This window comes from Corylus avellana, chromosome ca1 (assembly GCF_901000735.1).
Source record: "Corylus avellana chromosome ca1, CavTom2PMs-1.0".
NCBI lineage: Eukaryota > Viridiplantae > Streptophyta > Magnoliopsida > Fagales > Betulaceae > Corylus > Corylus avellana.
In genome coordinates, this window is record NC_081541.1 from 37,700,519 (window position 1) to 37,714,272 (window position 13,754).

The 13,754-nt window shown below is 35.2% G+C and overlaps 2 protein-coding genes across 3 annotated transcripts; both read left to right on the forward strand.

The window, feature by feature from the left end:
* Nucleotides 1-3,803: 3,803 nt before the first annotated feature.
* Nucleotides 3,804-4,562, forward strand: LOC132171599 (uncharacterized). The gene is made up of 3 exons (XM_059582968.1): nt 3,804-4,092; nt 4,175-4,439; nt 4,535-4,562. Exons 1-3 carry the CDS (start codon nt 3,804-3,806, stop codon nt 4,560-4,562), a joined length of 582 nt encoding a protein of 193 aa, XP_059438951.1.
* An 11-nt stretch (nt 4,563-4,573) lies between these two features.
* LOC132167670 (uncharacterized) lies at nt 4,574-6,361 on the forward strand. 2 transcript variants are annotated; one of them, XM_059578682.1, is made up of 3 exons: nt 4,574-4,975; nt 5,526-6,022; nt 6,141-6,361. In XM_059578682.1, the coding sequence occupies exons 1-3, from the start codon at nt 4,600-4,602 to the stop codon at nt 6,156-6,158; spliced, it is 891 nt and encodes a 296-aa protein (XP_059434665.1). In that variant the 5' UTR covers nt 4,574-4,599; the 3' UTR covers nt 6,159-6,361. The 2 variants fall into 2 exon arrangements, with proteins under 2 accessions (XP_059434665.1, XP_059434664.1); XM_059578681.1 differs by having other exon boundaries at nt 5,526-6,000; nt 6,139-6,361.
* The last annotated feature ends 7,393 nt before the right edge of the window (nt 6,362-13,754 follow it).

A 13,754-nucleotide genomic window follows, 5' to 3' on the forward strand; every position in this document is an offset into this window, starting at 1 on the left:
TCTCCATTATCTCTCTTAGATACAAAACATTCAGTTTTTGCATCTTCTACTTCTCTAACTCAACAAAATTCATTAACAAATTCTGTCAAAGCTCCTTGGATCATTGATACTGGAGCTACAGATCACATGATCTGTTCTATTTCATTTTTCACCACTTTCATTTCTGTTACTTCAAAAACAGTAAGGTTACCTAATGGACAGCATGCATCAGTTACTCATGTTGGCACAATTAAGATTTCAGAATCTTTTACATTAACTGATGTGCTTTGTATTCCTTCTTTTTCATTCAATTTGATATCTGTTAGTAAGTTGATTAAAAGCTTACAGTGTTGTTTCATTTTCTTATCAAAATTCTGTTTCATTCAGCACCTTACAAGTTGGAGAACGATTGGTGTGGGTGAAGAGGCTGGAGGTCTATATCATTTGCTGCAAAATCCAGTTTCTGTTTTACCTTTGAATTCTGTAAATTTCAGTTCTTTCAAGTTTAATAATGCAGTCACTAGTTTGGCATCTACTAGTTTTTTTGTTGAATCTGTCAATGCTAGTTTGTGGCATTTCAGATTAGGACATCCCTCTGACTTGCCTTTAAAGATGCTTTCCCCTGTAATTCCTCAGCTTCTTCATGAATCCAATAAAACTTGCAGTATTTGCCCTTTGGCTAAGCAACACAGATTGTCTTTTCCCCATAGTTCTTCTGTTTCTAAGCAACCTTTTGATTTAATTCATTGTGACATTTGGGGCCCTTTTTCTGTTAAATCCATTAGTGGTTCTTCTTACTTTTTAACTATTGTTGATGATCATACAAGATTCACTTGGATCCATCTATTGCAACATAAGTCTCAAACTAGAAACCATATTCAAACTTTCTTTAATATGGTTGAAACTCAATTCAATTCTAAAATCAAATCTTTAAGATCTGATAATGGTACTGAGTTCAATATGAGTGATTTTTATGCATCAAAAGGTGTTCTCCATCAACTTAGTTGTGTAGAAACACCACAACAAAACTCAATTGTTGAACGAAAGCACCAACACATTCTGAATGTAGCAAGATCTCTTAGATTTCAATCACATTTATCTTTAAAATTTTGGGGAGATTGTGTTCTTACTGCAGTACATTTAATCAATAGGATTCCTACTTCTGTTCTGCATCATAAATCTCCTTATGAAGTCTTATTCAAAGCAATTCCTTCTTATTCTCATTTGAGAGTGTTTGGTTGCCTTTGTTATGCAAACACTCTTCTTAGAGATAGACACAAGTTTGATCCTAGAGCTAGACCCTGCATATTCATTGGATATCCATATGGTATTAAAGGGTACAAGCTTTATGATTTAACTCTTCAAACTGTGTTTGTATCAAGAGATGTTATTTTTCATGAAACCATTTTTCCTTATGCAATCAAATATCCTGATTCACAATTTTCCTTTACTGATTCAGTCATTCCTTTACCCATTCCTACTCATTGTTTACCTGAATCAGTGATCAGTTTACCACATCATATGATTCCCACTTCATCTTCCACTTCTTTGGAGCCTAGTACTCATAACTCAGCTCCAATTCCTGATGATATAACATCTGATTTTGGTTCTGCCAGTTCACATGTAGACGTTTCACAACAGCCACTTAGACAGTCTTCTAGGGTAAAACACAGACCAGGATATTTGCATGACTATCATTGTCATATTGCTGCCTCCACTTCAGAACCCACAGCAGCTTTTCCATCTTCAGGTATTCCTTATGATTTGTCTTCAGTTCTTTCATATAACAAGCTTTCATCTAATCAGAAATCTTTTAGTCTTTCTGTTTCTGTTATTGTTGAACCCAAGTCATATACTCAAGCTGTCAAATTTGAGGAGTGGCGTGAGGCTATGGATAATGAGATCAAGGCACTTGAACTTAATAATACTTGGACAGTAGTTGATCTTCCTGCTTCAAAACAAGCCATTGGATGTAAGTGGGTCTATAAAGTGAAGTTAAAGTCTGATGGGACTTTGGAAAGGTGTAAAGCAAGATTGGTAGCAAAGGGTTATAACCAATGTGAGGGATTGGATTATTATGAAACTTTTTCTCCTGTGGCTAAACTCACAACAGTGAGAACTCTTTTGGCAGTTGCAGCTGCTAAGAAATGGCATCTTCACCAGTTGGATGTGAATAATGCCTTTCTTCATGGCAATCTTGATGAAGAGGTTTACATGTTGTTGCCTCCTGGTTTTTCTAAAAAGGGGGAGTCCAAGGTATGTAAGCTCAACAAATCACTTTATGGTTTAAAGCAAGCTTCAAGGCAGTGGTTTGCAAAGTTTTCTTCTGCTTTGATTGAGTTTGGGTTTGTCCAATCTAGAGCTGATTACACATTGTTCACTAGAACTTCAGATGGTTCATTTATTGCTTTACTGGTATATGTAGATGATATCATCCTTGCAAGTGATAATTCAGTTGAGGTTTCCAAGTTTACTCAAGTGCTTAATGATAGGTTTAAGCTTAAAGATCTTGGACAGTTGAAATACTTCCTTGGTTTGGAAATAGCTCGAAGTGAGCTTAGTCTCTCTGTCTATCAGAGAAAATATGCCTTGGAGATTCTTGAAGATACTGGTATGTTGGCTTCAAAACCTGCAAAATTCCCAATGGAACCTAATGTGAAGTTCTCTAAAGACTCTGGTTCAATCTTAGAAGATCCTACTTCATATAGAAGGCTTGTTGGTAGACTACTCTATCTCACCATAACAAGACCTGATATTTCCTTTGCTGTTCAGGTTCTCAGCCAGTTTATGGACAAGCCTAGAGTTCCACACTTAGCAGCAGCCAATAGAGTACTAAGATATATTAAAGCATCCCCTGCTCAAGGGTTGTTCTATCCTGTTACTTCTAGTCTACAAATGAAGGCATTTTGTGATTCCAATTGGGCTGGTTGCTCAGATACAAGAAAATCTGTGACAGGGTATTGTATTTTCCTTGATAATGCATTAATTTCATGGAAATCTAAGAAACAGACAACCGTTTCCAGGTCATCTGCAGAGGCTGAGTACAGGGCCATGGCTTCTACTTGTTGTGAGATTGTGTGGCTTAGAACTCTTCTTCAAGACTTGCAAGTTCCCCTTCAAACTGCCTTGCTCTATTGTGACAGTCAAGCTGCTCTACACATTGCAGCAAATCCTGTTTTTCATGAGCGTACAAAACATATTGACATTGATTGTCATGTTGTACGAGAAAAGCTGCAAATGGGTGTTATTCGAACCTTTCATGTTTCATCACAACATCAGTTGGCAGATGTTTTTACAAAAGCTCTTGGTTCCTCTTTATTTTCTCCTTTGGTGTCCAAGATGAGTCTTCATAATATCTATTCTTCCTGACATATTATGAAATCTCATCTTGAAGGGGAGTATTGAGAGTACAAGTAGAGCAGAGCAGCCAAAGAGTACAAGCAGAGCAGCCAAAGCAAGTGACTTACCTTGCTGCCAAATAAGCATGCAATAGACTCCATAATTGTAGGAGCAATTTAGTTACTAAGTAACAAGTTTATTAGTTAAGCTTTCAGTTGTAAGTTGGTTATTTTACACGTGTTCAAACTGATTCTGTTTTTCATACTAAGCTGAAACAGACTTGGTATATATAGTGTACATGCAATTCTAAATGAGAAGCTAAGTTGATTTTTTCTCCAAGTTTGAGCATTCTTTTCCATTTCCATTATTTTTTGTTATGAATAAGAAATTCATATTATTACTGTAGGTAGCCCATCCTCCTTTTATTGTTTTTCATTAAGGTGCTTCTAACACCATTTATACTGATATATAAAGACAGATTTAACATGGAAATAAAGGATGGCTTGAGTGCAGCTGTTCTGGAAGTTCTTGACAAAGATAATTACGTGGTTTGGAGTGCTCGGGTAAAAACCTATTTAATGGCTCAAGATCTTTGGGAAATAATTGAAGAAACTACTGAACCTCCTAAGCAAGCAGATGATGAAGCTGCTTGCAAGGCTTGGAGTAAGAAGAATTCCACGGCTTTACATGTGCTCCAAGTTTCATGCGGGTCGGACGTATTGTCTATGATTAGGAAGATTGGTTCGGCTAAAATTGCATGGAATACTTTGGCAGGTCTCTCTCTCTCTCTCTCTCTCTCTCTCCCTCTCTCAAAAATGCCCATCCATGCTCAAACAAAGCTTGCTTTTGAGTGCAGTTATTCTTCAAGTTCTTAAGAAAGATAATTATGTGGATTGGAGTGTTCGGGTAAAAAACTATTTGATGGCCCATCATCTTTGGGAAATAATTGAAGCAACAACCCAACCTCCAAGGCAAGAAGATGATGAAGCTGCTTTTAAGGATTGGAGTAAGAAGAATTCCATGGCCTTACATATAATCCAAATTTCATGTGGACCGGACTCATTTTCTGAGATTATTGGGATTGGTTCCACAAAAGTCGCTTGGGATAGGTTGGCAAAAAGGTTTCTTCATGTTCTAGAGAAACATAATTATGTGGATTGGAGTGTTCGGGTAAAAACCTATTTGATGGCCCATCACCTGTGGGAAATAATTGAAGCAACCACCCAACCTCCAAAGCAAGATGATGATGCTGCTTTTAAGGCTTGGAGTAAGAAGAATTCCATGGCCTTACATATAATCCAAATTTCATGTGGACCGGACTCATTTTCTGAGATTATTGGGATTGGTTCCGCAAAAGTCGCTTGGGATAGGTTGGCAAAATGGTTTCTTCATGTTCTTGAGAAACATAATTATGTAGATTGGAGTGTTCGGGTAAGAACCTATTTGATGGCCCATCATCTTTGGGAAATAATTGAAGCAACCTCCCACCCTCCAAAGCAAGAAGATGATGAAGCTGTTTTTAAGGCTTGGAGTAAGAAGAATTCCATGGCCTTACATGTAATCCAAATTTCATGTGGACCAGACTCATTGTCTGAGATTATTGGGATTAGTTCAGCAGAAGTCGCTTGGGATACATTGGAAAAAAAGTTCAACTCAGGTCTCTATCTCTCTCTTTTTCTCTCATCGGTGCATATATATGCTAAAACATTCTTAATGTATAATAAGATTAAGAGAAAAATCAAAAATATTTTTTTATTTTTGGAAAATCAGTAGTTCAATGGATTCTAATTGGTTTTATTGCAGGGTATAGTAAACTATCTAGCCAAAAATTAGTCAGCTTACATGATTTTTTCAATTCTACCATCAATTTAGTTTGATATGATAACTACGTAAAAAATCCAATAGTTTGTTGATGGTGCACAATATATATGTATACACAAACACACACAAAGTGGAAGATTTTTTCCTTCCAAGTTTCTGATGTTATAAAGAAGTTTTAGGCAGGTATCTCACTTGTCTTGACTTGGCATGCTTCTTATTGGTGCTAATTCTAATGACCTTTACATGTTAAGTTAATATTGAAATTTAAAAAGGAAAGAAAAGAACATCCGATTGTCATTGTTGTCATATTGATGTCAGAATGCGTTCATTTCACTGTCATTCCTTGGAAACGAAAGAAAAAAATAAATAAAAAAAAAACTTTGCAGGCGTCGACTATGTTCAGTATGAGGCCTTAAAGAAGGCTATGGAAAGTGGTGATTGGAACACTGCAGAGGAGTTCCTTAAGCGCCAACCGGATGCAGCGGCTGCAAAAATCACAGATTATGGCGAGACAGCTCTTGACTTAGCTGTTGAGGCTGGGCATGAGGATATAGTGGAGAAGTTAGTGGATTTAATGTCCGAGGAAGACTTGGCAATACAAGATATCTTTGGTAACACAGCTCTGGTTCAAATAATTAATTCTGGAAACTACAGGATGGCTGCATGCATGGTTAGAAAGAACAACAACTTGCTCCGCATTAAAGATTCGAATCAAGATATTCCAGTTAGTAAGGCTCTTTTCCATGGGGAAACAGAATTGGCTAGATATTTCTATTCTCTAACCCCGCTGGAACATCTAACGCCAGAAAGTGGCTTCCACGGCGCTACACTTTGTTACCGAGCTATATATAACCGAAGTTTATATAAGAATGAACTTCTTCGGGTAAGTCTAATAATCCATGCATGGTTCGGTATTTCTATGATTTGAAATTTTCGCAATATATATAATTAATTCCCTTTTCGTTCAATGTTTTCTCTACGCTGCTGGCACAACACAACAGATATTGCTTTGGATTTAATTGAACAGTGTCCACGTTTGGCTCTTGCTCTTGAGAGAGATGGTTCGTCCCCTTTGTATGCTCTGGCCGATATGCCAAATGCATTCCGGAGTGGAGATGGGCTCGTGTTTTGGAAACGATGGATCTACAGCTACTGTTAGTACCAATCTCTTTTTCTCTTATTGCTTCTCATTAAATTTCTTTCTGGTTTTATGCACACGGCTTGCTAGCTAGGTTGGATATAATTTCTATAAAGATTATATATAACATCATCCAATAATGGATTCCTAAATCAGATCTTCTTCAATTCTTTTTCTTTCCAAGTGAAGGAGTAAGCTCCCTAATACTTTAGCAAGTGATTCCCATCAATTGAAATATGAACATACATTCCTAAAAAAAAACAAATATCTGCATAAATAAATTTAACTCTGAACTATAAGTTCATACATTCTAATAATAATTTCATATTTTTATACACACAAAAGAAAGTGATACCAAATGTAACACAACAATTATAACAATATAATTATTTGTTATTATTACTCTTAACCTTTCAAGTAAAGATTAAAAAAAATAATGTCTATTTAAAAAAATAGACATTATCTAATTATTTTAACATAATCTTGAAAGAATAAACAAATGAAAAAATTGTTCGTTTCGCATAAGTAATATATATGTGGCCAAGTAATTTTCAATTTTTTTTCCCATACACTTAATAGCGTAACCAAACCCATGTTTTAAATGAAGAAATCTTGGCATATTGTATGGAAATGTCAAGGCAAAAAATACAATGCGATGCCCACTCACAACTATTTAATTCCTTCTTCTCGTTTTTTTTTTCCTTCCTATTTTTAGATGAAATATCCCTAGTATTTTCAGTACATATTTGATATTTGAACAACCTTAATAATAATATAATATAAAATAGAAATAAATGACTTAATCCATAGACATTTAGAGAATGCAAATAAAATTATAAAATCCATCGAGTAATCGAGTAAACTAAAGATTAAAGGAAAAACTATACTTAAGCCATCCGAACTAACAAGCAATTTGTATTAAAAAATTGTAATGTGGAGTTTTAATTTATCACCCCTTTTAGTTACCCCCATTAGAAATTTTTGTTAAATCCTAAATGAGGAGAAAATTGACAAAACTACCTGTCAAGAAATAAAATATTAAGCAAAAAAAAAAAAAAAATTACTCCTTTCCAGAATTTTTTATTTTAGTTTTTTTAAAACAAAACTTTAAGGGCATAGTTGTATTTTTATAGATTTTATGGGGTATAATGGACATTATACATGTTAAATGTGTAAGTTAATGTAAAAAGTTTAATGGTAGAGGTTAACTAAAAGGGCTAATACATTAAAACCACACATCGCAACTTTTTAAGTTTTGAAAAAACGTAGCAAATTATTTGGTAATCTCTATTGGGGAGGAAGGTTAAGTGTACTTTCCCCAAAGGTAAGTTTGATCGCTTATTCTTTCACTTCCCCTTGAGGGTGCTGAGGGACATTTTTTATTTTTTTATTTTTTTATTTTTTATTTTTTTATTTTTTTATTTTTTATTTTTTTCTTATAGCCCATGGGGCGTGCTCCTTTCTATATTGGAGGAGGCCAACTAAGGTTGGACCACAATTTTGGTATGAAATGTTAACAAAAGAGGGCCACAAGATCTCCACCAATGGTCCTATCATATTTTGTAATAGAAGGCCCACAACCTAGCCGGTATATTATCATGAGGGCCCAAGACGGAATTGATATTCTATCATGGAGGGTCGGTCACCCAACCTATATAGAGAACCGATCACCCAGCCAACAATCTATTATGGAGAGTCAGTTAGCCAGCCTATATGCAGGGTTGATCATCCGACTATCCTTTTATTATGGAGGGTCGGTCACCCTATAATGCCTCAAAAATTAATTAACTATGGTAAGTAACTTAAAGTGTTACTTGTAGTGTTCAAAATGTAATTAACTTGTAATTAACTCGAAGTAGTACATTTAACAATATTAATTAGAGTAAAAATATAGTGGAATACAGAAAGAAAATATTGATATGAATTGTAATATCGCAATAAGGGGTAGGTATCGGTTCGGTTTGGCCCTTTTTGTTTCGGTTAATCGAAATTGTCAGTTAAATCAATTAATTTACCAATTACATCTCGATAATGATTTATTTCGAAAATTTCGGTTAAACAAATATTTCGGTTAAAATTGTTCGGTTAATCGGTTAACTGTGGGCATTTTTATTGGGTCAAAAATTGATTGTTTTGGAGGCCCAAATTATTTTTGGGGCTAAAATGGCTTATTGAACCAAACAAATTTTAAATGGGCTCATTAATTAACACAGTAAGATTTTACCATACATATGTTCTACTAATAAATTGGTGATAGAATCCACCAACTAATATGTTCTACTAAAAACACCTAACTAATGCTCTTGAAATCTTCATTCTACTAGAGTATTTATTATTGGTTAATTTGTTTAACTAACAAAAAAATATTTATACCGATTAACCGAACCGAATCGAAGTCTGTACTAAAATCCTTAACCGATTACCAACCAACTTCTGGTGGTAGGCGGTTAATGTCAGTTCGGTCACAGTCGGTAGGCAGTAAACGGTTAATGTGTCCACGTCTAATCGCAATGGTATGTCTTACTCAAAATATAACCTAAGTGAAAATATAAAACTAGACTCCAAAAAACTCCTAGAAGGTGGTTGAATAGGTGTTGACAGTACAATACATAATTTAAAAATTATCAATCATAACCAACACTCAATTATGCATCACAACAGAGAATACAAATTCTTCAACAGCGAAATAAAGAAAAAAAAAAAAAAATATATATATATATATATATATATATATCAATCACCACACAATCAATACAAGGATTTTGGTGACGAAGTTGAAACCTTTTGAAAAACTCTTCAAAAGTCAAACCACTCTGAGGTAGCCAAAACGAGGAAATCAATCCACTATAGAAAAATTAGAAATTACAAGTTGTTCACACTTTTAAAACCTTTGTACGTAGTTTACACACCCTTGTATTAGACAAGTGACACGCTTGCTCAGGATCACAGTAGTTTTCCTAGAACATTTGGACAATTCTTCTATTTGAACTCCTTTACAAGAATGCCAATAGGCTTCTATTGTTGTTGATGAAAGGTGATTTACAATAAAGACTATAAGAGAGGAGCAATTGACAGCACAAAAATCTAAACTTTCTCTCTTAGCACATGGTAGAAAAAACAACTTTTTTTTTTCTTTGGCAATAATGCTTCGAATCCCTACAAAATATGTGCTCTAAAAGCCCGTAAATAGACTTGAGAAAGTACACCTAAAACCAGAAAGTCGGTGGTCCAATAATCCTAGAGCAACTTCCAACAATTCAGCTTTTTAGTCTTTTGTTTACAGATCATTTTGACCCCCTGAACGTTCGAATTGGAAACTTTTCATGAAATACAAAATTGTCTCAATTTGAATTAGCTTTTCAACTTCACCAAGTTTAACTTCATCAAATCTCAGAATCAAAGCTATGAATGTTTTACTCCAGCTGGGTCAATGTTAGAAGTCTTTTGTTAAAACAAAACTTGGAATAGAACTTAGGATGAAGCTCTTTGGAAGTCTTCCGATCGACACTTCGAACAGCCAATAGAACGGAACATTATTTCAGTTTTCATTCTTCATTCGTTTGTTGACCCGTTCGAGCTGACGATGTCTACATTCGAACTAAGCCTTGAATTCAGTTTAGAATAGAATAGAAACGAAACCATGCTGATGAGAAATTCAATATATAATATTAATAAATATTAGCGGTCATAATTGTCCTTTGTATCGCCTATTTGTACCTTGAAACCTCTATTTGTGAGGTTTCTGTGTCCCTGTAGAACCTTTGGTACAACACCAACACTAAAAAAAATCCATGTTTTGCATCATTCTGTAAATGATGTTAAAAATTACAAAAACAACCAATGGTTCTTTTCTTGTCATTTTTCATCTACTGTGAAACCCAAGGTCGAGAACCAAAAATTCTCGTTGTGAAGGAAATCAATGAGAAATATAACAAATACTCATTGTTTCATACTAAAATGATGTACAAATGTATACTGTAATTCTCATCATTTATGAGGAAAATGACGAGAATTTTGACCTATAAATTAATGTCATTTATAAAAATTGATTTTAACTTATTTTATTAATAAAAAAAAAAGGAATAAGTAATCAAAGCAAATATAACATCACACAAGTCTAACAAAACTCCAACTACTTTCATATAAACTAGTTTCAATAAATGTACTCAATACAATATAAAAACATAATCATTCTTAGAAATACACGAATACACAGAGAAATAAAACATAACATAATGCGTGTCCAAACATTTAATCAATACATGCAATCATGCATATCATTCTAAATATCAAGAAGATCATTCAATGAAGCAGCCAAAGTATGTCCAAGTAACCCTTCAACAGCCATCGTTGAAGGGATTGATGCCACTCATCGTTATCAATAAAGCATCCCCGATCCCCATTTAGCTTGTAATCTACTCAGATGAAAAGTTAAGGCACTGTTGGACGCATGGAAAGTAAGGCAACAAAACACAATCATGTTTTCATATAAAAGTGAAAACACAGTATGTATTCAAAAGGTGATCCCATCATGAACAACTTAGAAAAGTTAATGTGTTGAGGATGCTCGGCTATTAGCTTGAAAACATTGTCACACACATATTTGCAGGATACCAAACCAAATGAAACAATTGGCCAAACAAAACTTGTAGCATTCAAAATACGGGTGTGCTACAAAATCCCTTCATGACCAAATTGCAACATTCAAAATATCCATGTCAAGTATTTTCTAATCTAAACCAAGCCCAACCCCCGAATCATTCTCTTGTAGCCTAAAAATCAACCTTAATCTTAAACACAGCTCATAACTTAAATGAAAGGTTAGAAACTTCTATGTGTTCAAGTGTGTTACAAAACTAAGCAATCAGATTTCGAAATAAAATCCCAAAATAAATGCAACTCTATAGTGGTAGAAAAGTCACTTGGTGGCCTCTCTAGTGCATACATCTCCTGCTTGAGCATCATCGTCATCTGCAATGGGGTTTCCTCCATCTCGGCCTGTAAATTAATAAAAGTTGAAATCCTTAGTTGTCCACCTAAAATCATTTGTATGAGTAAAACTAATCAATTAACAAAAAATCTATTATTCCGGTGGCAGAAAAAAGTTGGGGATTTTGCTGACGGTTTTTGCTCTGAGGCAGTTAGGAAAATCCTTTGGATGTTTGGCTGTAAGGAGGCCGGATTTTGAGAGTGTAGAGGCGCGTGGAACAACGGAACAGCCTGTGGTGAATGGATCTAGCTGGTTTCTGGTTGGATTTTTGATTCTCTGATTATTCTGGGATGGCTTGAGGGCGTACAAGTCGAGGGCGTTTGAAGGGGAAGAATGCTAAGGTGGTGGAGGGAGTGGATTCTGCATTATCTGTGGGTAGATTTAGTGAGGAGGTCATAGCTTCTGTGGATGGTGTAGATGTGCTTGAAGAGGAGATTGAAGAGATGGTTGATGAGGAGATTGTTGCAGAAATTGAAGACAATGAAGGGGTAAAGAGTTGTAGAAATTCTGTGGAGGTAGGAGAATTGGGATTTTTTTCTTCAGCAAATCAAAAATCAGGTTTAGTTGATGCTGGGCTGACTGAAAGTAATATTTAGATTAGAGAGACTTCCAAACCTGAAAGTGATTGGCGTGGGCTTTTTTAGTCTGAAAGTGCAAGGGTTTCGTTGCAGTATTTTGAGTCGGAGGTTATTGATGGGAAGGTTGTTGTTGAGCCGCCATTTAAGGTTATTGAGGAAGAGATTTTCAAATGGAGCTCTAGTCTAGTAAGACAATTTCTGGATAAGCCTCTTCCTTATTATCGTGTGAAGAAAACAGTGGATATGCTTTGGAAGCAATTTGGGAAGGTGGAGGTGTTTCTTTTAGATAATGGTATGTATATCTTCTGATTTACTGATGAGGCTACCAGAGATGAAGTGTTATCTGCTTGTTTGTGGCATATTTCCAACAAACCTCTTATTCTTCGGAGGTGGGAGCCAAGTATGCAAATTTTAAAGTTGTCTCTTAATTCAATTCTGATTTGGATTAAATTGATGCATCTCCCTTAGAATTTTGGACTCCTACCTGTTTGAGCTAAGTAGCTAGTGGGGTTGGGAAGCCTCTCTATGCCGATTCTATTACATGAGACCAAACTCGTCTTAGTTTTGCTAGGGTCCTTGTGGAAGTTCATTTTGATTCTACTTTCCCTGAGGAAATTGTGATTAAAGGGGCTGGTGGTCAGTTAGTGTCTGTTGGGGTGGAGTATCCATGGATTCCGGTTCAATATAAAAATTACAAGTCCTTTGGTCATGCAGCTTATTCTTGTTCTAAGGTGGAAAAGAAAATTTGGGTGCCTAAGGTTCGTACAACACAGAACCAAGTGGTGGAGGCGAAGGTTCAGGGAGTGATTCCGTCTATTCAGGTTCAAAGTTCTAAAGGTAATGAATGGAAGGAGAAATCGGCTCCTCAGACGAGGAAACATAAGGAAGGGGATATGGATGGGAGTATTTTTTTCTAAAGGTAGTCATGGAAAGCAAATTCCAGTAAACCATACTGATACGAAGGCTTAGTCAAATTCTTTTGAGGTATTGCGTAATAAGAATGATGTTGGGTTTGAGGAAGGAGAAATTCGGAGAAATAGAGTAGCAATCAATGCTATTCAAAAAGTTATTGAGGATGCTTTGTCTAAGAAACATTCTAAGCTGAAATTAAAGAAGCTTAAATGGAAGGCGCAAGTGGATGAGGAGAATGATCATGAGGGTAGGGGTTTTTCACCTACAGTATGAAGATTGTTACTTGGAATATTAGAGGCCTCAATGACCCCTTGAAACAAAGAGAAATTAAGAGTTTGGTTGAAAGGCTTCATATTCATCTAATTTGTATAATTGAAACTAAGGTGAAAAGAAATAAATAGAGACAAGCATGGAATAACTGGTAGGTCATTGAGTCAATTCAACAATTATATTATGATATATGTCAAACCAAAATCGAAAGCAAAATCAAACCAAACTAATACGTCCTATGTCCAACCATACTTGGCAACAACATCCATGAGCTCCTCATACCGCTATTTCCAAAGGTTTCCCAGATAGCTTGATGTATACTTACAACAACATCCACAAGCTTCTTCACAATTTGTGATAAGAAATAAATTCAAAGAAAGATGTTACTCTACAAATAGAAAGAACTACTCTACTCTATCCTGTGTAAGACAATACTAAATAAAGTATAAACTTTCTTCCATGGCCTAGCAAACATATTTTTAATAAATCAGATTCAAGAATGTATAACTTCTTAAACTTGACATGCTAAATAGCTATATATATTCTTCTTATATTCCAATCCACCTATATAATTTTTGACCACTTATAAAGCAAGGGTACGAATACCACAACCTAAAACTTATTCAAAAAAGTAGGAATTGAACAAGCAAGATAGAGGTATTTACTAAATATCGTAATGTCAAAATATTGGTAAAATTGTTTGAAATTTTTATCGTTCAGGCATCCT

Bases quoted from the DNA above. Each gene is read 5' to 3' on its own strand.
- LOC132167670 (XM_059578681.1), top strand. From the start codon at position 4,600: ATGGCCTTACATATAATCCAAATTTCATGTGGACCGGACTCATTTTCT. The intron at 4,976-5,525 runs GTCTCTATCTCT...AAAACTTTGCAG, and splicing joins GGAAAAAAAGTTCAACTCAG to GCGTCGACTATGTTCAGTAT. The intron at 6,001-6,138 runs ATATAAGAATGA...GCACAACACAAC, and splicing joins GCTATATATAACCGAAGTTT to AGATATTGCTTTGGATTTAA.
- LOC132171599 (XM_059582968.1), top strand. From the start codon at position 3,804: ATGGAAATAAAGGATGGCTTGAGTGCAGCTGTTCTGGAAGTTCTTGAC. The intron at 4,093-4,174 runs GTCTCTCTCTCT...TTTTGAGTGCAG, and splicing joins TGCATGGAATACTTTGGCAG to TTATTCTTCAAGTTCTTAAG. The intron at 4,440-4,534 runs GTTTCTTCATGT...AAATAATTGAAG, and splicing joins TGGGATAGGTTGGCAAAAAG to CAACCACCCAACCTCCAAAG.